Source organism: Sphaeramia orbicularis, chromosome 6, assembly GCF_902148855.1.
Source record: "Sphaeramia orbicularis chromosome 6, fSphaOr1.1, whole genome shotgun sequence".
Classification (NCBI taxonomy): Eukaryota; Metazoa; Chordata; class Actinopteri; order Kurtiformes; family Apogonidae; genus Sphaeramia; species Sphaeramia orbicularis.
In genome coordinates this window covers 35297347-35323014 of record NC_043962.1, presented here as the reverse complement: position 1 = coordinate 35323014, position 25668 = coordinate 35297347, and the positions used below count along the sequence as shown (strand labels likewise).

Below are 25668 nucleotides of genomic sequence, written 5' to 3'. Positions count from 1 at the left end.
AGACATCTATTTTTTAAGCTTTTGCACAAACATTCAAAACATGCAGTTCTCATCAGAAATTGATATCAAATAGGACAAAACCTTTTAGATATTATGTTCAACTATGCTGAAAATAAATTATGGAGGAAAAATATTGAAAAGTCTGTTTTATTGACATGAGAATGTGTTAACACGTGGACGACTCTTTACCATTGTATGCATCACTCAAAATGTTGACTTATTTTTTAAAACAAGCCAGATATAACCACAATGCTTTAATGTATTTAATCGCACACAAATGTGACCAGTGTGACTTCACAGAATTCACTGAGAATTTTAATTTCTCAAAGTAATAGACAGTCTTTTGCATGTCTTTTCATTAATTTAATGCAGCCTAGCAGAAGGTTCAGAACTTCTCCTGTAGTGTGTGATATTTAAAAAGGATAATAGTTCAATAAAAAAAAGAGATCTTTAGCTAAAAAATGAGCCCACTTGATAAATGTGTGCAAATATAGTTTTTCATGTTGATGTTCACTTTTGCTTGATCGGACCCACAAATATCTGAACACAATATAATATGGGAGCTACAATCAATACTTTGGTTTAGAAATAATTTAAGAATAAAACAGTAAAGGACCAATTGTGATAAAGCAAGCAGCAGAAAATACCTATTATAGAAAGGAATGTTTCAAGTGAGTAGAAATTCCTAGTCTTCATTTTATTTGCTGCAGAAAAGATGAGGATCATTAGCAATGAAACACACAAGAACATTCTTTAAAAAAGTTTATTGGCTTTTAAAACCACTTTAAAAATCTCACCAGTGAGTACTTTCCATTGAAAAAAGAAACAACGCGTTTGCAATATTAACAAGCTACTGTACATTAAGCAGTACACCAGACAACATCACAGAGGAGGGTTTTTTTTCTAGTTGTAGAAATGGACAAGATAGTCAAACAGAGTTGGTTCTGGGTCAGTCAAAGGTAAAGAATCAGAGTCACTGCTTGATGGAGCTCCTGTACTCATACGAGGTGCATTTCCTTCATTCAAATTCTAATATCAGTGCCTTGTTGTTAAAGAAAAAGTTAAGAGAAAATGTTAAATTTCTTCACAAATGCATTTTGCAAAATAAGAAAATGTAAAAATCGACAACAGTCAACGGAACAGTCATTAACGTAACATTAAGAACATTAACTTAGTAAACAGCACACAATAAAAGAAATGTAACTCATGAAACTAGCACTGCCAGTCTGGTTAACAGAACCTGCCCAAATCACAGAAGACAGTGGTTACCAAGAATACAAAGTACAACAGAAGTCATCACACATGCGTGCGTACAATCATTTATCAACAGAATGAGCATGTAGGTTTTAAAAGGTTATTTAACTTTTTTCCCTCAATGCTTTATATTCTCATGTATGAGAATGAGTAAGAAATGTGTATCTCACTGAGATTAATGCACATTTTGCTACAAGACAATTAGTCATTTTCTGACAATTCAGTTAATTTCCTTACTCACCTTGTCATAAAAAACTTTTTTTTTTCTTTTTTTTTTGCGGGCATCCATCGTTACATTTGTCCATAAAGATGTGTCAAAGCCATGTGTCATAAAAATTTAGTGCAATAATGTGAACCTCCAAAGTTTGTTGAAACATGAGTTAATTGATTTTTCCAGTGTCTGCTGAAAGGCTTTGAGCACAATGTCTGTCACAGAGATGTTTGCAACCAGCTAACAGTATCACAACTTTTTTCTCAATATACCATGCTATTGATCCTGCTCAAAGCACACATCACTTCTGCAACTGCAGAGACCTATTATCTTTGTATAGAAAAAAAGAAACAAAATAAAATCAGCAAGCGAGACCAGACAGCATTACTTTTACGACACATTGAGCCAAAATGTAACACACAACATACAGTATCTTGCGACTATAGATCTGTTAAGCTTTTTTTTTCTTTTAAATGGCACATACTTAGCTAGAATAATGGCCATAATATAGTGTCTTGATACATCAAATCTCTATGTATCTATCCTATTTACAGATGGAGCTTAAACATGACTTATACAACATTGACAATAGCCAAAACTCAAGCAAGCATCCTACTGTATCACATAGCCTACCTGGCTAGCAGTGATGGTTTCAACATGCTTTCAGGTCCATGGTTACCTATAAATCATAGGACAGTGACCATTTCACAAATTTACATACTGTACATAAGATTTACGCAATTTAATCCTTTACCTCAAATGCAATAAAACTCTTTTATATCTCGTAGGCAGCCCATTTCCCGTTGTTGTTAATGTTTACTAGGAGTGTCACTAGGTGTAATAATCTCATGTTATTCAAACAAATCATCTTTGGTATGGAAATAAGGCTGGATCTCTGCAACACATCAGAACTCCATTTCCTCTTGATCTCAAGATGACATCAAAACATATACGTCACCCTATAGCCTTCTCCATACCATTGATAGTTTTATCCAAGCTGGGAGTATAGCATGCCAAAAAAAATCTCATGACTTAAAGTGTGCCTGCCATGGTTTCTATGAAATGACAGCATATCAAATTCCTTTAAATCCATTACTTATAAGGGCACACACAGTGTAGTCGTTAGCCTATACAATACACAACTATACTGTAACACTGCAAAATAAAGACAATAAGAAAGAGTACTGAAAAAAATCAGAGTAACAGCTGCCTTGATATGATGAAGCTCTGGATGGTTCCGAAGATATCTTAACATTATACTATATACAGACTCTCTAAAGATGGCATAAGGCCTTGGACTTTGGGAATAAGGCAGCCAGTTGTTGATTCCTTTTAATGTATAGTCCACAAAGCGGCCTGAATTCCCATCTTCTGCCTACTGATTCATCTACTCCCTTTAGAAGATATTAAACAGTACAAGAAGTATAGGCTTTAAGAAAATTTCACTCTTGGACAATGCTCAGATGTGAATCAGTATTCAACTGATTTGGTATATGATAAAGTATAAAGATTATGTCATAAATTCAGCACCTGGCAGCATATGATGCTACCCTTTTAATATTCAGATATGGCAGGCAAATGTACTACAGCTATTATGTGCATATACTACAATCCCAATATTGTCTCCATTTGGTTGAACTTGTACTGCACACAAGGAAAAATGTACATAACGGCATATGTTTTTGGTGAAGTCTTTGTGCCAATTTTTCTATCCAACTAACTTTCATTAAATGTTCATTAAATATAAATATTGCATTATTGATTGGTTACAACATGGAAGATAAGGGTTTTAAATGTTCATACCATACATGCCTGCTGCCACCAAGTATTCACACTTTACTTTAAGTGCTTACATTTCTGATTTCAGATGAGGGATAAAAAGTGGTTAAAAGTGGAGAATATGGGTGAAAAAGCAGAGAAGTAACTAAATGTCAGTAGGAGAGATTTTCTGGTTAGCCTGGCACTTTTAACAGAACGAATGGCAAAGTCCAGACAAATCCCAACAAACTATAGTTTAAAAACAGATACACTACATATGCACCAAACAAACAACATAAAACAAAAATCATACAGAATTAAAGATAACATCAGCCCAGCATCTCTACTGTAGTAGGCTGGTCTTTGCTTTCTAGCCAGTCAAAACCAGAGTTCACAGTATCACTGCATATCTGCTGAAAAAGCGGGTCGTTCTTCAATTCTTCCAGTGTAGAGTCTTCATATTGTTCCTGCTGCTGATTTGGGTCAAACAGCAGGTTGGTATCCAACGTGTTAAGGTCAGTGATGCTACTGGACAGATCTGAGGTCAGTCTGATGTCATTTGAGAAGTCAGATGCCACGGCATTGAGCTCTGAAGCTACCTGACCCACCAACTGAGAGCTGGGGTTGAGACCATCATCCCCCAACAGGTCCTTGACAGTGTTGTTGAAATCCAGCTGTTGTTGCTCATCCTCCACCTCCTGCTGCTGTGTGCTCTGAAGGAGGAGTTGAGGTTGTGTCTGCACAGGATTCTCCTGAAGCTGCGGTGGTGGCGGTGGCGGCTGCGGCTGCTGCTGCTGCTGGTCTTGCTCACCAGTGCCTGCTTGTGCTTGGCTCTCCCCAGCGGAGAAACTCACCTGTTCTCCACTCCCAGTGGTGAGGTAGCCGTGCTGCTGGAGCTCGAAGGCAGCAGGGCTGGAGCTGACGGGCAGCTGAGTCTGGTGGGTAGCTCCTCCAGCAAAGGCAGGAGTGGTCTCCAAGATCTGTGTCAGGTTCATCCGAGCCGTGTAGTTAGAGGGAAGGTTATTTATGCCTAAGCCACGGACAGAATCATCCCCATCAGCTTCCATCTTGCTGAGAAGAACGTTGGTGATTTTGGCTGTGTTATTTTGACCCTGCACCGGCAGCATCTCGCTCTGCATCATGATGTTTAGTGGAACAGACTGGCTACGCTGGACCATGCTATGAACAGAGCTGACTGTTTGGCTGTTGGACAGGATGCTAAGCACCTCAGACGTGATGGGAGAGTTAAAGGGTGAGACAACAGCTCGTGCGGTGGTTGTGGTGTTTGTGGTGGTGGTTGGAGGGCCAGTGTTACCACTGAAGTTTCTCTGACGTACTGCAGGACTAACACTGCGGCAACGGAAAGTACTGGATGCAGAGGAGGTTGATGCCTTATTGTCCAGAGGTGCAGGGACAGCAAAACTCTCCTGTTTGGTTGGAGTAGTTACACCAGCCACCGCCACTTGCTGCTGCTGCTGTTGTTGCTGTTGCTGCTGTTGTTGTGTTGGTTGTTGTTGTTGCTGCTGCTGCTGCTGCACAGGTGAAATGGGGGTCAAACGGCCAAAGTGAGCAGCATCCTGTCTTGTCTGTGCCTGAAATGACTGGCCAGGGATAGCAAAGGCATGTGGTTTACGGAACTGGTCATCTACAAGGTCTTGGTAGCTGGGTAGAATGCCAATGCTATGGTTATTCAAAGGCCCCCCGCTGTTGTTGCTGTTATAGCGGTTATTGATCCACTCCAGTTTGGCCTTGTCAGGGTGCGTTGCCATGGGTCTTTGCATGGGCTTCACAGGACTACTGGACACAATACTGGCATCATGATAAGCTGTTATGCTTGAGTTAATGGGAGTGAAAGCAAAAGGATTCCTACACTCCACTGGACTCGGGGGCACGCTACTGCTGCAATTGGACAGTGGTGTACTAATAGGGGTGTGGCGACCCAACGCTCCATCTACAGGGGTGATGGGAGCCATACGGGAGCAGGGGCTCTCTCTTGTCAAGCTGTGCCCCAGTGTCATCTCAGAGGTGGGGGTGGGCGTCGGAGTTGGCGTCGGGGTTGGAGTGGGGGTCTGGACGGGAGTAGTACTACTGTGGGCAGAGTGGTAAAAGGTAGTGCCTGTCTGATGAGTGTTGAGGATCGAGGCTTGATTGCTGGCTGTCTGTCCTTGTAGAGACACATCAACACAGCTACCAAACAGGCCTTTCAGCTTCATCTGCTCCTCCATTTGGACCAGCTCCTCCACAATACTGTCCTGGGTCATGTCATCATCATTAAATGGAAAGTAGTCCATGTTAGACTGGGATCCTGCAAAGTCAACCATCTCCTGTGCGAGAGTGAGCTGGCTTGAGGCCTCGGCGGGTTGAGTTATAATGGAAAGTTGGTCAGTAGGGGCTTGTTTGTGTTCTGCTGGTATCTGCTGAGCAAATGCCTGCTTCCGAAGCTCATCAAGCTGTCCCTCCTCCCATATTGTGCTCTTTAAGTCACTCATCACAGAGGCTTCATGTGCTCCTGAGTTGGATGGTATGGCACGAGGGTCCCCAGTAATCTGCTGCAGCAAAGCCTGATCAGCTGTGTTGTTTCCAGCTGCTCCAGTGCTGGTGTCAGTGCTAAGCGAATGCTCTTCATGTTTCACCACCAAGGCCTGGGGTTTGACAACAGTCTGGGAGCCCTCAGTGTGTGTAATGGGTGAGTCGGACAGTGCAAGAATCTGTGTGGGCCCTATGGAGGTGTGTTTCACAGTCACTTTACAGGGGGCACTCTCTGGTCTCGCAGGGGTTCCCGGCCTGGGGATCCTCTTCACTGCAGCACTGACTCCAGGTTTGGGATTGTCAACTACAGCCAGTGGCTGCTGGGAAATGAAGACCCTCTTTACAGGAATCACATGGGACTCTACTCCAGGGCCTGTGCGCTTCCTGGGGCTCTTGCCATCGGGGCAGGCATCTTTCAGTGTGGGGGTAACAGCAGAGGAGCCATTGGCTGACGTGTTGCCATTGGAGTTCTGATTATCAACAGTCAAGTACAAAGTACTGTCATGGCAGTTACTGTTATTGCTGTCCTGAGTCCCAGCTACAGCTACAGAGGTGGGAGAGGAGGTGGGGTCACTTTTTATCCTTGCCCCTTTGTCTGGTCCCGGAGAACACTTCACCAGGAAGCTTGGCTCACTGGCAGCCCTGAACTTAGCCACTCTCTCCTCTTTGACAGAACTTTTGTCTGTGCCAGAGGCAGGGGTGTCATTTCCAGCTTCCGATACCACTTTGGTGTCAATGGAGAGAGTGGGAGTGGATGCTGGGGCACTGGGTCTGATTGCAGGAGACTGTGGTGCAGCTGAGCTCCCCTGTGACTGCTGGGAATCTTCTGAAGGGGCAATAGTGTTCACACCCGCTGAAGCGGGTCGCACTGTCGTGCTGCTGCTGCTTGGAGCGAGAGCGATAGCCGTCATCTTCACCACATTGACCGAGCTGACGTGAGGAGTGGGCATCACAGTTTTATGGGGCTGTTGGTGATGAGCAGGGTGGGGGGTGAGCGCAGTGTGATCGCACTGGTGGCAGAGGGCTTGGGCAGGATTTGAGCGTACCGTGTACCGTGTCGGGCCAGACGGTCACCCACAGGACTGGCTGAGATGTTCTGGGGAGTTTTGGGTGACTGTTTAAGCGACTGAGTAACAACTTGAAAGTTCACAGGCAGCACTTTGCCCTCTGCCGTCCCAACAGGACTGGGCGAAGTCATTAACTGCCTATTTCTTTGTACCTGTGGGAGGAACAAAAATCACAATTACTTCAAGACAAACTCAAAAATATAACTCAACAATGGCTATTATATTTTTAACTTATTCATTACTTGATTTTATTTGATCTTATTTTATTAGTTTCTAGCCCTTTAGTTTGATTTAATTTAGTTTTGTTCGTTTGTTTTTTTTCATTTTAAGGCAAATGGATTTTGTTTAGTTTCCCTGAACACTGAAAAAACTAGAATGAAGTATACTCACAAAGTTAAATATTTTATTTATCCAGCAAAACCATGTAAACCTTGAAGTAACAAGACTATCACTCTACTTATTGTAGATACTATTTGCTAACAAACACAGTGCAAACCAAAGTGGGGAAATGAAACAAAGGTGATTTCATTTCATTTTTGTTCTTGTTGTATTGAGTATGGCATAGTATTTCATAGTTTTGACTGAAAGAGAGGCAACAATTATTTAATCAACCAATTAGCTGTGAACTACTAAATTACTTTCAGTTCCTTAAAATTTGCCCTCCTTGACTTTAAACTGAATCTCTTTGGCCTGTGGACTAAACTAGACCTTTGACATTGTCATCTGAGAAACAATGGTCAACATTTTCTGAAATTTTACAGACCTATTGACTAACTGCAAACTAATTTGAGTTAAAGAAATAACTGAATTAAAGAATTTTCACTCTTAGTTTTAAAGACTTACATTATTTATAATAAGTCTTATCTGAACACATCTATTTTTCCATACCGTCACTGGGCTGGGGACAGCTGCTACTACGATGCCAATGGTGGGCTGCGGGGAAAGCAGAGCGGGGCTGCCACAAGGGATTGTGGGCCCGGGGGTACTGGCCTCCGTCCTCTTGACCTGGGCCTCGCTGGGCAGAGGTGAGTGAAGCTTCTGCTCCTGCTGCTTCTTCTGGATCTTACGCTGCAGTTGCTGCTTTGCATCGACAGAGGGAGAGGGCAGGGTCTTCACCTGGGGCTGGAAAGAGTTCGCTTCGGCGGTGGGCACAAATGCAGATGCTGGAGTTGGTGTCTTCATTCCTGGAAACAGAGGAACAGTTCAGCATAATGGACACGCAGAATGACCGAGCCATTACAGCAGAAATTAAAAATTTCAGTAGCTCTGGACATGGATGCCCTCGCATAGCATTTAAAACTTTAAAATACTCATAATACATACAACTTCAAATCAGAAAAAGAGACATGGAAAACACACATAGAAAGAATTTTTTTTTCTTTTTTTTACAATTTACTTGGACATAGTATTTTGTCCAGTATTAAGACCAAGTATTTAATGTTGCATCTGGTTAGCTTCATCGAATTCATAAATTTACACCCACAACTCAAACCTGCAGCATAGTCCAAAACACTTCTAGGACATTTAGGGCTTGTAATGGTTTAAAAGATTGAGCATAATATGATTTGACACAGCTAATATGGACAGACAAAATCACTGAAAGGTTTAAAAATCTGTCAACCAAAAATAAATCAGGCTACAATCATAATTTAACAGTTGCTTATCATGTCTTGAAACCACAACAGTGCAATGTTTCCAATAAGGATTGGTTCCCTGCAGCTCTTTACCTGTGGGTGTTCCTGTCATAACAGTAAGTGCAGCCATGGACTTTGTACCGATGTAGTGGCTATTGAGAAGGAAGCGAGCCAGATCCTCTACGTTGTCAAACTGACGACTCAGGACCTTTTGCGCCCACTCACACACCAATCCACACGCTGCAGATCGCATTTCATCTTCAGCGCTTGGCGACTGGCCTGTTGGCTCCATCAGTTCACACTGCAACCAGAGCAGCTCAGAGGTGAGCATCCCACAAGTCAAACAACAAGTTTCATGTTTGCAAGTATTGTTTTTTATAATGAAACTCACCCCATCACCAGACTTCTGCAGATCCAGGTTGGGTAAGGATGGCATGTGAACAAAAGCTTTCTTCCTCAACCCACTATAGCAATATGTAAGACAGGGTTAAGGTTTCCAAAACACCAGTATTTTGGTCACAGAGTGGTTAGTGTCATTAGGCTGAATCAAGCTAAACCCTATGTCTCATCTATTCTTCATATTTTCCTTCTCTGGAATGTTGACCAGCCATAAATAGTCCATTACAAAAAAGCACTTTCCGAAGCCAAACAGCCTCACAGCTCTTTGCCAAGGGTCCCCTCCTATATGCTTTCAGCCAAGAGTATTCAGGACAACATTATAACACACATCTGCAACAGAACAATGTATTTAGTGCACAAAAAAACAACTACATACTGCGTGACAAGTAGCTGGTTGTGCATAATGCCATTCATAGGATTTACCACTTTAACAATGTTAGGTTTTAGTCGGAGGTAGACCAAGTCACAGCAGACCGTCCACTGTGCTGAGAATGTTACAATGAAATCACACAGCGAGCAACACAAGCAGTAAATCACCAGTTCCAGTTATTTGCTGTGGAGAATTTGGACCTGTTGAAGATCTTACTGGGATCAAAACAATGATGTAAATTTGTGGCTGGAGTTATGGAGCAGGTATTAGTCTCTTTACTGATGCAGTGCCTATTAACACCCATAAACAAATCAGCTGCCTCAAAAGATGCTGTTTACAGACACATTTAGGAAGGTTTTGTTGAGAGGTTCATCAGTAAAGGATATTTGGATTTTCCCCTCATGCCCAGTCGACGTGCCTTCATGTTTGGAAAGACATTTTTCATTATCTTCCCAAAGTCTGCAGCACTCAGTGGATTGTAGCCGAGATTGTCACAATAGCTCCTGCAAGAGAAAAGATTACATGAGGTGAGGTAAAACATATACAAACATGGGAATTACATGGTGTTAAGTAATCAGATTACAAAATGAATGCAATTCTAATCAGCTACAGTACAAATACAATTAAATAACAGTTAATTAACAGGGAGTTTATACAAGTTGAGGATGGTTTACAAGGTGTGGTCTGTACGTCTAGAGAGGCTGCATTTATCATTCATTTGACATCAGGGTCAAAGTAGAAACCCTGTTTTTTATTCACACTTCTCATCTGCCAATTAAATCTGTGCATATTGTACAAATCCAGTGGTTCATGAACCTTTTCAGGTCAAGATCCCAAAGAAATATCAATCTGATGTGTTCTCATGACCCAAATTTAGAAATAGGAACTTACAGGCAGCAACACATCTTCAACAACTAACAGACAATTTAAAAAAAAAAAAAAAAAAAGGAAAAAAGCAATAAACTAGCTGATGTACACAAACACATGGTATGAGGATATGCATTTTATGTTGTATTTGTCTTTATTTAGATTAGATATGGATCACTTTTTCCTACAGTGTGGAGGAAGTCTTAGTCAGCCTGGTTTTTAAGTCCTACAAATTGTGATTTCAGTCTGACTGAGTCTAACTCCACCCACTGTATGATTCTGAAAACAGCTAAAAAGTCATGAAGGGGCTGAGACAGAAGTGTTTAGTGTCTGAATGTCCAGGTGTGGATGTGAGACAGGAGTTGCTCAGGAACATCTGGATCACAGACTATCAAAAGACGCTCATACACAACCATATGAGGCTCTGAAAGGGTTACGGGTATTTTCATGCAATTAATTTGCATGCAAATGCTTTTTTTCTGTCTAAGTTAAAATTATTTTCAGACAGGACACAAATGTTTGAATTTGAAAAAAACCTGACATCGTATGTATTTTATAACTAGGATGATTTTGAGCTTCACAGTGCAAAGAAAGACATCCACAACTATATGCTTGACATCATTTGAAACAACGCAGCTGAATTGTTGATTTCTAGTCACACGTAGTTTAGTACAAAAGATAAAAATGATAATTACACGAAGAACAAGCTGTGGAGCAGGATTGACAAAACTAGTCTATATATAGAATAGTGAGAACTTGCTGTAACATGAGCGTCATATGAATCAAACAGACCCACCGTCACAGAGTATAAGCCTCCTACATACAAGTGATGTTGAATCAGTTACTATGACACTACTACATTAAAATCTCTTACTGAACAAGTGTTGCAAGTATTGCAAACTCACATCATCACCAGCAGTGGCTTTTCCATTAGACATCTGTGCAAACTTTTACCAATATTTACTAAATGTCGAAAAAAAAGAGAAGTGCGTAATGTCGAATTTTCCATTAAATCACAAACGCAATGATTTGTTTACTTATTATCACAAGATGATACGAGAAGTCATTCCATGAACATGGCGACGAACATAAATATCGTGCTGATTTACAGATATATTCATTATTATTATCATATATTACCCCTCTATCCTGTACAAAAGTAAAAAATGATTTGGTTTCCTGGTGTGTCCACACATATCGCGCCATGTTTCTTTTAAAACTCTTCTTCAGTCGTTGTAATGTCCGTCAACATATGTTTATTTGTTTTTATATTCACACAGTTGCTGAAAAAGGTCTTTCCTTTAGAGTTTTGCATGATATACCAATTGTGCTGCACCCGAAAAACCACCTCTTGCCAGCGCAAAAACTTTTAATCGAAAAACAAGAGCTGAAGAGTCGAAATTGTTGGTTTTCCATTAGGTAAATTTTTATGCGCAAGTTATATTCCTGCAATGTGAGGGTCAATGGAAAAGCGACTAGTGTTAATATTTTTGATGCAAAATAATCATTTGCGAATATTTCACAGTTTCATGTCATGTTTTCGTTGCACTGCAAGTGTGTCAAAGCTTTTAGTCTGAGTTGGTGAAAAGGCTCAAAAAGATTTTCAAACATGAAATTTTGAGTCAATCACTTTTCACCAAAATTAAAACAAATGCAGATTTGTCATTTTTTACGTGCATTATCAGCAGCACTGATGCATTTAATTCAACAAGTCATCCTCTTCTGACCCCACAGTGAAGTCCATCCACACTTACTTGTATTCATCATACACCTCTTGCTTTGGGAGGGATGTCTCTGGGTGCTCTTCTAGGTGATTCCGTATCCAGTTGAATGCATACATCTGTTGAGTACGGCTTGACGACATGGAACTCTGATCACTGTGACAGTGCGGAAAGAGAAACACAAGTGGGTTAAACCGTGTCCTCGATTGAGACCCATCATTTTCTTGTTAAAACAGAAACTTTAATACCATAATCCAGGAGTGGAGGACCCCCTCTCATTCTCAGTCCAAATGGGCAGAATTTGGGGGTTGGGGTGATGAATAGATATGGGGAAACAAATGAAACACAGACAGCTAGGTATAGCACAAATCTACAGATATCAGTGCTTTCCTTCATCAACCATACAGCTGAAAAACCAATGAGTGATACAAGGCAAAAAACGGACTAATAAGAAAGAAGAAATATCCAAATATATCAACAATTATATGTAATTTTGAGGATCTACAAGCCTAAATTGTGTCTGTGTCAAAAATGTGGATAGCGACTGTATTTTTTTCTTTTTTCCTGAGAAGCAATGAGACAACAGTGCCAAAAATGTAATGACAGCCACAAAAAAAGCAGCCGCATGCGTGCAAGATGAGCAGCTAAGTGAAAAACAAGAGTATGTTTATGTTTCCTTGAGAAATAGCCGAAGATCAATACCTTTTATCATTGCCACTGCTGGGACCAGAAGGCAACTTAAGGTAGAGGTAGAGTTTTTCGATGTCTGTAAACTTCTCAACATCTTGCTGTAAAGAAAAAATATACAAGAGGACAAATTAATGAAGAGTCAAAAAGCCTTGCACTGGACAGAAAAGTGACAATAGAAGGCAGGGACTTAAGTGTGCAGAGTTTCATGAAGCAACTGTCTTATTTCAGGGCTTATTGTTGTTAAATGAATGAAAGAAAAAAGACAAAGAATTTAGAGCCAATTATAAGATCTTATGCGGGCGTGACAGCTGGATACAACCTGCCTATTATTGACTCGAACCCGGCTGTTCTGACAGCTTTCTAAGAATGGATTCATCTTACCTCTTCCTTTTCTATTTGCCTCTTTGTTGCTAGGGAACCAATACTTGAATGAATGAGGTGAGAGCTGTCAGCCAATGAGCAGCGAATGAAAACACTATTTACTACACTCCATCGCTACAAGTATACATTGATTTTTTTTCTCGCTCGATCATACTCCTAAATGTTTTCCAGACTGGCCTCTTTAAGACAGTCCTTGATCTCTTCAACATAATTAGATTTTCATTTACTAAATCATAAATCATCAGCATAAAACCTCCTGTCAAAACAAGGACTAAACAGGTGTTCGATGTAAAACAGGAAACATGTGCAGAACACCTCTTTAACCACTTGTATCTAATGCTAAAAGATTTAGTCTGAATGGTCGCTATGTCTTTATGGGTCATACATTATTATCTTGAATCTATACATGCAAAAAACAACCCAGATGTAACATTGTCACTGGCAAAAGTATATTTTTTTCCAGATGTTTTTAGCAATTTCACGCCATCATTATGTAGATAGTCAAATATCAGGGCGGTCTGGCACATAAAAACAAATATAAACCTAAAATACTCCCAAGACAGATGGGATCAGGTAATATATATTTTAAACAAATTATTAAAAGGTTTTACTGTAGATATTACATAGTAACATGGGTGCACTGCTTAATACTGTTTTGCAAAAAGGTAATGAATGGTCGTGTCATTTACAGGAAAATGACATTCTTAACTGAAAAACGTACTATATTGACAATGTATTCAATGAATATATGAGACAGAGTATTGAATTCATATGAAGTTCTATTAAACCTCATTATTGTAAACGTCCCTGCTATTTTATCTCAACATTATAAGCACATATTTACGTACACTGATGTGTTCTTATTACTTTGCTTATATTTTGACACAGTCCAGATACAACAGTGTTTTAAATTAGAATAAAACAGACTAAAAAACACTGTCAATGTTCAGACATAAGTGATGCAAAACGATGGATGATTATATTTCATCCAGAGCTGCCTAAATCTGCCAAACGCCAGACACATTAGCTGACATTTAAATGCAGAATCTAATAGTTTTTTTTAGGATGATAAAAATAGGCAAAGCTTTATATTGCAGCTTTGATGTCACTGACATGACTTTGCTGTTGAATAAAAGGTGTGAAACGCTTTGTCTCAGACAAATTCACATCAACATGTGCAGGAACTGAGCACTGAGATCTAATATCTGCTTGGAGATGCACTGATATGACTAATTAATTATAAGTCACCTTAAAACATTATGTGTGCAGAGATAAATTCATCCATTATATAATGCATGTGTATTTACAGGTTTCACTATCACAGAATCCTTTATTATCATGCATATTTTACTGCTGTCATGATAAAACTCATTTTTATGTCTTTATCATTAATGGATTCTAACCATTCAGAGTAAAGTAGTTGAGGTAAGATCACTAACAAACTCTGATGTGGATACTCACCAATATACTGTCCACTTTTGATTGTACGGATTTGCTACAAAAAAAGAACAAAAGCACATGTGAGTGATTGAGAAAAACACCAAAATACACATATTCTTAATTTTCATGTGGTTATTTTCACATAGTTCCTGAGTCCTGGTGAACTGTGTTCCATGGAAAATCTAATTATTTGAAAATGACTTTGAAGAATCCCAAATTCTGATTATTTTCTAACAAACTGTCTTTTTCCCCCTGATGTTAAGTCATCTCTCTACCTCATATACCCACATCTGTGTTTCTGTTGGAGACAATAGAGATTTGTCTACTATCAGTGTCTTTATCATTTTAATAAACATTACAACACATGTGACACTCAGTACTTCACTGCAGTGTTCAGATTAAATTTAGATTTCAGAAAATGGAAACTCATCATCATTATGCATCATTAGTGACAGGTTTCATGTGCTGCTATGATTTGTACGTCTTTATAACGTCACATAGTAGAACTTTGCAAACGGGACAATAGTAAGTGCAATGTCTACATTTTACGAAATACAGAATATACTTAATACTGATTTTTAGAGGAAAAAAACAGCCATACACAGCATATTTTAAGGATAATCAGACTTAATCCAAATTTGTGTAAATCAGGTTTGTAACTAATGAGTTTTCTCACTGTTGATTCATCTGCCTATTATGTTATTCTTTATTCAATCACTTGTTTTGTGCGTAAATGCTTCTTGACTCTCAATTTCTTTGTATGCTATGACCTGACAACACCTAAAAACAGTAGATTTTCTTAGACTTAACAATAGAGGGTCAAATTCTCACATTAAAGAGGCAAATGAACAGTGGCTGCAATTATATCACACTAGTTGTCAAGGACTGGAATTATTATTTCTGAAAATAGTCAAAGTTCTCTGATCCCAGCGTCTTAAAATAGAATATTTTCTTTACTCCTCCTCAATGTGTTTGTGTTGTGGACTAAACCACACATTTGAGGACTTTTACACCTTTTTCATTTGACATATTAGAGACAAAACAAATAAATGATTAATCTAGAAAATAATCAAAAGGTCAACAGACAATGAAAATAATCACTGGCTTAAAAGCTGTAGAGAAGGATGAGTGATATGGCCAAAAATATCAGTCAATATCTATAGTGATGATGATATGTACACTAAAAGATCGGTTCATTTGAGTCCTAAGTGAAAGCTTAAGAAACCAGGTATTTTTTGTGGTTTTTAATTATTTTTTAAGGTTAGAACACAGCAAACTTGAGCAGCACAGCATTTAATAAATGTAGTCAAATCACTAAAAACAACTGATAATAACATCTTTGCAATAAGCAGGAGTAAAATTAAGGAAAAGAACACTGTCATATTTTATTTGAAGTGCAGGTGGAGGGCTTAATTATATGTAGAATTAATTAATCAATCATTTCTTAGTTTTTGTGTTCTTAAAAGACTGAAAAATCAAGATCATTGACATGAGTGCCTCTTCTGGTTGGCAAAATTCATATTGGAACTTTTTTCTGTAATAACATTTCTCTAGTTGTTGCCTATGAATGGTGCTTTATTCTTTAAATTATCATTTTGTTAAACAAATAATGCATCATGACACCTCCACAAGTGCTACCTGCTTGTTATTGTTCTGACGCTGCGCAAATACAGCAGCCAGTATTTTGGAGTCATACTCTGTCTTGAAATCATGTAGGAAGAAAACTGAGAAAAAAAAAAATCTACTACATTTTGTATCTATAACATCCAGCCTGATACTGTACCTCACAATATTAACAAAATAGACCCAAAGACAGCAACAGAAAATTTAACAAAGACAATAAATGTGTTATGGAAGATAAATGATATTAATTGACTGTATTCCAGCTATGTTCACTAAAGAAAGAGCTAAAAATTAAATAAAGAGTATTACAGAATATGACTGAAGAAATACATTGAGAATTGATGTATTACAACAAGCAAAATGGATTAACTCTGGAACATAAAAGATCTACAGAGGATTAACCTGACCTAACCTGATTAACCTTTGTGATTTAGGCATTTTTGTATTATTCAGGAAAATAACAATTGGATTAACGTAATATATTGCACAACCCTAAATCAAAATAATTTCTGTGATATACCATTTTATCACGGATTTGTATCACCCAGTCTTACTTGGAACTGGAATTTTGATTTAGAACATGCCTGTTTGATTATTATCACCTATATGTAATGTATTTAACCTTATAATCATCACACAGTAATGAGTGCAGACATAGATCAGGGGTGTCAAACTCATTTTAGTTCAGGGGCCGTATACAGCCCAATATTATCTCAAGTGGGTCAGACCAGTAAAATAGTAACAGGGAAAAACTGAAATTACATATGAAAATATTTACATCAGCAAAGAATCCTTTTAAAAATGTAAATGACATGAACAACCTGGAATTTCTAAGGAAAAATAAGTGCAATTTCAACAATATTATGCCTCAGTTTATCATTTACACCAGTGCAATACAATTTACCGATTGCACTGGATTTACAAAGGGATAAAACATTTAGTAATAGGCATAATATTGTTTCTATTTAAGACATTTCAGGTTGTTCATAATGGTTCAGGTTATTCACATTTTTGAAAAGATGGTTTGGAAATTTATGGGTTTTTTCCCTCTATAACACAGGTGTCAAACATGCAGCCAAGGGGCCAAAACCGGCCCACCAAAGGGTCCAATCCGGCTCCTGGGATTAATTTGTTAAATGCAAAAGTTATGGTGAAATTACACTGAAGATATTAAAAATCAAGGATATTAAAAGAATTGTAGGTAAATTCAATGTAAAATGGGTCAGACCAGTAAAATACTATCATAATAACCTATAAATAAAGAAAACTGCAAATTTTTCTCTGTTTCAGTTTTTAAAAAGTTAAAATTACACAAAAACGTTTACATTTACAGACTAGCCTTTTACAAAAAAAAAAAAAAGGGAACAACCTGAAATATCTCAACAGTACTCTAATTTTACCAATATTCTGCTTGTTACTAGATCCACTGTGATCTGTAAGTTATAATGCACATGTATAAATTATAAACTAAGGTGTAATATTGTTAAAATTGTGCTTATTTTTAAAAAGAATTTTCAGGTTCATATTTGTTCATGTTATGTTCCAGTACTGTTCATAGATGTAAACATTTTCATTACGGAATTTGAGTTCTTTTCACTCAAAAACATACAGCAAACTTTGGAGCTGACATTATTTATAAGTTGTTATCCAAGTATTTATATTATTTTACTGGTCTGGCCCACTATAAAATATTCGGCTGTATGTGGCCCCTGAATTGAAATGAGTTTGACACCCCTGCTCTATAACAAAGCAAAAAATTGTTATGTGATTATTTATAGTTATTATGATCATATTTTACTGGACCCACTTAAAATTGAATTGGTCTGTATGTGGCCCCTGAACTAAAACGAATTTTACACTGTTGATTGCTAATATCATAAGTGTATTTTTTTTTTTTTTTTTGCATTTCACAAATTCATCCAAAGGGCCTGGATTGGACGTTTTGGGGGGGGGGGGGGGGGACCGTATGTTTGACACCCCTGATAACAGATGATAAAATGTCACAGTGGCTGAGCTGTGATGTGAACAACAGTCTGAAAATACAGACATGGAAAACCCAAATCATAATCAGACAGTGTTTTGGGGCTTTGACACATATATTCCCCCCCCCTGTTATTAACCCTTTCATGCATACTGGTCACTCCAGTGGACAGTTATTCTCCAGCTGTTCTCTTGTATATTCATGGATTTTATTGTTTTAGTTCCATATCAGCCAACACAGTGGACACTCACGCATCATCTCATACACTGTAATTCATACCATTACTGTAACTTTGTGTTCTTAATAAACCTGATCTGCATTAACATGTTTGAGTGTAAATCAGTTGCTAATTGTTATTACTCTGTAATTAACTGTTTTCCTAAACAAAAAGTTTTTTTTTTTTTTTTTTTTTTGCATATTATCTCCATGGAGTGAGTAATAACTAGCATTAGAGTATGTTACCATGTGACAAAACATCAGATTAGATGCATGAAAAATACTACATCACTTTCTGATATTGTTTCTTTGCTTCAAAAATTAAACGCATGGTGTCCAGCTGAGTGGACATTTTTTGGAACTCCATAAAAAAATAGGTTCATTAAAAAAATTTCAACCACATTGTTTTTTTCAAGCCTAAACAGGAATAAAAACACTCAGGAAAATAATGTTGACAAAGGTTCTCATAATTCATACATAAAAGGGTTAAATCGGTGTGTGTGTGTGTGTGTGTCTGTGTGTCTGTGTGTGTGTGTGATGTGACACCTGTCATCATGAGCATCACATCAGCACCACCGGTGGGTTTGGTGTCATCTGTAACATGGCCTCCTATGGCTCCATGCTAATCATTAAGCTGCTACTGCCTCCACTAAAGCCGACGTTAAAATGGTGTAAATGCGCAAACGGCTAAATGAAGGTGTAGCTTTCCTGTCTGCTGTTGCATTTGGGTGAAATATCCACGGCTGGTGTGGGAGCAGCCGTGTTATTTTGCAGCCGCTTTGTGCAGCACACTGCCTCCCTGCCACTCCACGGCTAGATACGCTAATTACGAGGAGGCTAGAGCTAGCGAAAAGGACAGTGTGGCTCGTGCCGTGGGTCATCTGCATCCTTACCAAATGGAGTTCTTTATTTTGAACTGTAACGCGTTAGCCTCGGGCCCCTGGAGTCCTGGCACCAGCGCTGGAAGAGAGCCTAATCCCGAGGCAGGCTTCTGACCAGGTTGTTGTTGATCATCAGCCATCACGATGGAGGGGTGGTGGGGGAGCTTTAACAAGTAGGCCTCATCCCCGGCTGTGCGCTGCACCGGACCCACCGCTGCTGGAGCGGCTCAGTCAGCTAGGACAGCCCGCTGAATCCACCACGGAGCATGGCTACGAACGCTGTGAGCTGACCCGGGAAAAACACAAAACAACACCCCCCCAAATAAAAAAAAAAAAAACAACAACACTCGGGCATACAAAAGGCATTTCGCAGAGGTCTCTCCGCTGCCGCAAATAGCACGCCTGCAGCAGCCAGCAGCAGCTACAGACGAGCTGCCTGCGTCAAGGTGCACGCAGGTAGCACGCGCCACACCGGAAGTACAGCTGGATTTCCACTACACAATAAAAACACACAGATACGGCTCAGTGGGAGTTTGTCATTAATTTGTTTCATATGCGTGTATCCCACCAATTTTTTTTTTGTTTGTTTTTTGTTCTTTTTTTTCTTCTTAATTTATTTTGACTACTACTGTTGTAGGAGCGATTTGTCTATTTAGTTTTTGTTCAGTTAATTTACTTTTTTGTTTAGTAATTTAGTATATTTTGTTAATTGTTTATTTTTTGTTTGCTTTTTGTTTGTTTAACCCTTTGATGCATGAATTAAGAGGACCTTAGTCAAGATTTTTTGCCTGAGTGTTTTCCTCTTTAGGCATGAAAAAAACAATATAATTGAAATTTTTTTATGAACCTGTTTTTTTATGGAGTTAGAAAAATGTCCACTCATCTGGACACCATGCAACAAACATGTGTTTAAAATGCAATATCAGATAACACTGTGACTCATTGACCCACATATTTATCGTTGTACTTTAATTTTTGATACTACCCTGTCTGTGCTTGTTGACGTCTTTTGTTTTGTATGTCTTTCCTTTTTGTTTTATCTGTTCGTTAAAAAATGTAAAACCTGCTAAAAATAAAGTATAAATAAAAGCAATATCAGAGTGGTATACTGTGAAAACTATGACTTTTTTTTATGCAGCTAGTTTGATGTTTTCTCACATTTTTGCAAACTCTAATACTAGTTATTACACACTTCATGGAGATAATATGAAAAAAAAACTTTTTGTTTAAGAAAACTGTTAATTACAGTCTAATAACTATTTACACTCAAACATGTTAGTGCAGATCAGGTTTATCAAGAACAGCAAAGTTACAGTAATGGTATGAATTGCAGTGTATGGGATGGTGCATAAGTGTCCACTATGTTGGCTGATATAGAAATAAAACAACAAAACCCGTGAATATACAAGAGAACAGCTGTAGAATAACTGTCCACTATAGTGACTGCTATGCATGAAAGGGTTGATATTTGGAATATGTTTTTTGATTTTCATGGTTATTGCTTTAGTTTTATAGTATTTAGCACCTTCTTTGTTTTGTGTTTTCTTATTGGTTTAGACTGTGGGCACCTGGGTTTAAATGGGCAGCACTAAGGCAGCTCAGCATGCACCTGGGTGGGCCTATGGTTTTTTACCAGACAACCAGTCAGTCATTCACAGACAATCAGTCAGACAGGATAAGCAGGAGAGACAGAACAAAAGGCCTTGGTTGCTGTTTGCCTGCAAAATCCAGGAAATAAACCACTTGAAATACATCTGTGGTATGGACATTGTATTTTTGACTGCGCAAACCACAAACCCATGGTGCATCCAGTGGTTATTTGAGTTATGTTAAAGTCTTAAGTTCAGTCACTTTTAAGTTGATTTAATTTTGATGACAAATAGCTGCTACAACTATTATTATTATTACTTTTATTTTTGGGATGTTCTTTGTATTTATATGGGTACAAACAGGGGTGGGGGGTGGGGGGGGATTTGGGGGATAACAACTTGTGTAATTAATGCCTTTCGGTCCATTGTCAAATATACTTATAAAATGATAAATGAAATTGCAAAAAAATAAATAAATAAATAACTTGCAGGTCAACACTCACACGAACATACTGATAAAAAAAAACAAAAAAAAAACGCGCATATGAGGACCAAAGATTCAAGATTCAAAGCATTTGTGGTTATATGGACACTGAGGAAACATGTTCCCTTTACAATGAAATTCTTGCTTTGCTGTCAACAGAATGTCAAAGATTATAAAACCAAGTGGAACCCATGAACATCCACTGGTGACCAAAAGCATCCACTGATCTAAAATATTTGGTAAGTGTTGATCTACTAATCCTATTAATACATGTAAATATTTGTTGTAAAATGCAGTTCGTCATCTTTTCATGGTCATCAGATATGACCCATTTGGATGTTCAGAGGCTCTGTAGTTACAGTGGAAACACTGTCATCTTCTACAACATTGATTCACCAGTAAAATCCATGGAGTTGGATCAATGACAGTGGATGGAGATAAAGGGTTTATATTCAGTTATTGATAGATTTGCGGAAAAAGTCAATTTTTATTCAGTTTTCTCTGTTTTGATATAATAACCTTTGAATTTACTCTGAGTTTTCACGAACATCTACATGGAAAATGCATGATTTACTCTGAAAAATGGAAAATACAGAGGATAATATAACAATAAATGATGATATATCACTTAAGAAAGGTTAAATAGAGAGTAAAAATCATTTACATTGGAAATTGACACAAAAGTAACAGTGGGTCTGTATGGGATAAATACATGAAAAAAAAAAAAAAAAAAGGAACAAAACAGATCACGGGAGTCAAACTCATTTTAATTCAGGAGCCACATTCAGCCCAATTCGATCTGAAGTGGGCAAGACCAGTAAAATACTAAAATAATAGCATAATGGTATAATACAAATTATGATGAGAGCTCCAATTTTTTCTCTGTATTGTCATACAAATTAGGAAAATTTAATTTGGAAAATGTTTACATTCCCAAACTGTCCTTGTGAATAACCTGAACAATGTGAAATTTCTTGACAAAAATACATGCAATTTTAACAATATTTTACCTCTACTTATCATTTATACATGTGCATTACAACTTACAGATCACAGTGGATCTCAAAAGACATTCACACTTTATAACAGGCATAATATTGTTAAAATTTTGGAGACCAAAGTTTGGATCTAAAACACTCTTGATTGTTAGTATTGTCAGTGTAATTTTTTCACTTTGTAAATTCATCCCATGAAACATAGTGGACCCTCTGGTGGGTGAGTTTTAGCCCATGTGCCATATTTTTGACAGCCCTGAGATAGATGAAACAGTACAATGTAGATGTCCCACAGTGATGTGTGTGTAACATGAAATATGCAAGTGGCTTTAGAAACAAGAAATAAGTAAAAGTAAGAACACTATAAACTATTATCTGGATGGAGGAAAATCTAAGAAAAACCAAGTTCCAAGAATAGCCCCTAAAATAGCCCTAAGAATAGGAAGTTTACTATAATCTACTACAAGAGGAAAACTTTAAGACAGTCAACCCAAGAGACCTCAAGATGTTATTCTAAATACTGACCTTTATCTTTTTTAATAGTCTGCACATATTTCCTATTTTTTCTTGTTGCATTTTAATAAAGAGACCAGTAAATACATGCCAATGTAAGTAATAAATATAGGCCCATGAGGTCTCTGCCAAAACAACATAACCAAAAGTGGCCAAGACTTTTTCACAGTGTACACATTTACTCAAGTTAAATACAATTTTGAGGCACTTAACTTGAATATTTCAATTTTTTTTGTGTATTTTCCTTCTCTACTTACGTCCTGAGGCAAATATTGTACCTTCCAGCCCACTACCTGCATTATAAAAAAAAACCTCAGGCACTGATTAGTTGCTAAATACTCCTTTCACATCATTCATATCAGACTAATTATGTGGATGAAAAACTGTGATGTAATATTTTATGTCATTCCTAATTAGTGCTGCCCACTGGTGGGCCACAGAGGTATTAGTACTCCCAGATTGTCGACTGAAAGAACTCTTTATTTGTAATTTGCATTGACAGGAACTTTTTCTTTCTTTCTTTCTTTTTTTTTTTTCTTTTTTTTTTTTTTTTTTACACCAAAATGTATTCAATAACTTCCCAACTTCTTAACATTTGGATCCTCTGACACACAGTGATTCTCTTTTAGAAGTGAAAAATAGAAATGTACAAGCTCTTAACAATGAGAAGAAATGTGACCCTGAATATATTTACAGAATGAAGTTACTGTTTGTCATACCCATCAGTGTCATAGCACATGTTTGCTGCAAATGTTTTTTTTTTTTTTTGTCTCACTCTAGCGTTATGAAAACTGGAAAATAAAAGGTGATTTTTTTTTTTTTTTTTTTCAAATTTATCTGGGAAGGTGCTCTTCAGAAAGTCTTCTAACAGTTGTCTTGTAGCAATACGAAGTGAGCAGTGGGTAATGAATGTTATTGATCTCCTATAATAAGCAGATAACACCTTAGTTATTTGCTGCAATTGCTGTAAATTTTTAAAATCTAGCAATAATAATAATAATACATCGGTTTTATATAGCGCTTTTCTAAGTACTCAAAGATGCAACATGTACTATTTTCAAATGTGGTTTTATAGCTTTTACTTTTGGTATGTTAAGTATGTTTTAATGCTGATACTTTTGTTCATTTAGTTTAGTAATGTTTTGCTGATCTTTTTTACCTTATGGGACTGCTACTTTCATTTCAGTTAAAGTTGTTTTTTCTGTTAAAACTGAATGAATAAACAGTCTATCTTAACAGGTTTTATATTTTAAAGAAGTAAAACATGAAACAAAACATGACGATAACAACTGTAGAAGTTACCACAGTTTTACAATGCTAAAATAAGGTTAACAAAAAAAAAAAAAAAAAAACTCAAAGCAATCAAAATCAAACCAGGAAAATTTCTTGAGTGTCGCAGCAAAATAACTAAAAGCAGACCTTCAGAATTCTTAAGTACTTCTTCTTTTTCTTCTTCTTCCTCTTCTTATCATTATTATAATTTTTATTATTATTATTGTTATTATTATTAGTAGTAGTAGTAGAAGTAGTAGTAGTAGTAATCATTCATCTATTTAAACCCAAACCCTAAACCCAAATTTGGCTTTCGCTATAAACAAACTAAATTAAAATAAAGTATTATTTTGTGTGTTTTTTGTCCTTCTTGATCAGGGGTCTCAAACATGTGGCCCAGGGGCCAAATGTGGCCAAAGCTTCCAATGTGGCTCTTGGGATGAATTTTCAAAGAGCAAAAATTTCAGAGTCAAAGCTGTGGAACTCATTTTAGTTCAGGTTCTACATACAGACCAATATGATCTACAATACAAACCTCCAGAAAATAATGACTCCATATTTTCTTCTTGCTTTGATGTGAGAAAAATAATCTTACATTATGCTTATAAAGTGTACAAACTTCACATTTTTTTTCTTTGTTTTAGTGCAAAAAATAACATTAAATTATGGAAATTTTTATATTAACAAACTATCCTGTAACAATAAAATGTGAATAACCTGAACAAATATGAATAATCTGAAATGTCTAAAGAAAATTAAGCACAATTTTAACTATTTTCTGCCTGTTACTCGGTGTTTGGTGTCTTTGTAGATCCGATCCATAATGCACATGTAGAAATGATAAGCTGAGACATAATATTGTTAAAATTGCATTAAATTTTCTTATGCTTTTTTATTTCAATTTCATTTTGTCAGGTTTTTTTTTTTTTTTTTTTTTTGATAGTTTATGAATCTAAGTATTTTCATAATTTAATTGTTTGTTGTTTTTTTTTCACTAAAACAAAGACAAAAAATTGGAGTTGTCATTATCAATAGGTTATTATGTTATTATTTTACTGGTCCGGCCCACTGGAGATCAAATCGGGCTGGATGTGGCACCTGAAAGAAAAGGAGTTTGAGACCCCTGTTCTGATAGATAAATTGTTTTGATGTGGTTTTACTGTGGAGGTCCACACCGGGCCTACTCGTTGACTTTCTGCTGTTTTGACTCTGGTTTTCAGCTGCAGTTCCGCTGTCAGCCGGTAGGGGCGCTGCTGCAGGAAGCTGGCTGATCAGATAGTGACAATGACGGGTAAACAGCCAGGATGATATCACTCCAACATGTAAACTGCTCATCTACCAGAACGTGTATTCAGCTCAGTTTTCACCTGCACGTTTCTGTCGAGTGACTTTGTGATCAGAATCTCGGTTTGAGGCCAATTAACGACAACGTGGCTGCAGACACACTGGATTTTTCTCTTGCTCATCACACCTCTTACTATTTTTTCCTTCCGCTGTAATCTGAGACAGTTGGCAGAAAAAATAACCCGACAGGATGTGTTGGATTCAGACAGTCTGTACCTGATATAAATATAACTTTAACCTACATCACAACAATAAAGCTAATATTTTTGCATATTTTTTTTTTTTTTACACATATATCTAATAAATTAAATCATAAATGCTGCTATATTCGTTATAAATACAAATAAACAATAAAAATGGCCCCTTGGTCAAAATAAAAAGGCGAAAATGGAAAAGAATGAAGTCACCAGGTCAGGAAAAACAAGACCTAAATAAATTCTTCCATCTTG

The 25668-nt window shown here is 37.4% G+C and overlaps 1 protein-coding gene across 1 annotated transcript; it reads right to left on the bottom strand.

Annotated features, from left to right (window-relative positions):
• Positions 1-749: 749 nt before the first annotated feature.
• Positions 750-19431, bottom strand: rfx7b (regulatory factor X7b). Its single transcript, XM_030135931.1, is given in 11 exon segments — positions 750-6713; positions 6716-6971; positions 7708-8003; positions 8547-8754; positions 8845-8929; positions 9609-9725; positions 11844-11966; positions 12059-12097; positions 12513-12598; positions 14343-14376; positions 19035-19431. Coding segments are annotated over 11 exon segments (4533 nt in total). The 5' UTR covers positions 19163-19431; the 3' UTR covers positions 750-3552.
• Positions 19432-25668: the final 6237 nt, after the last annotated feature.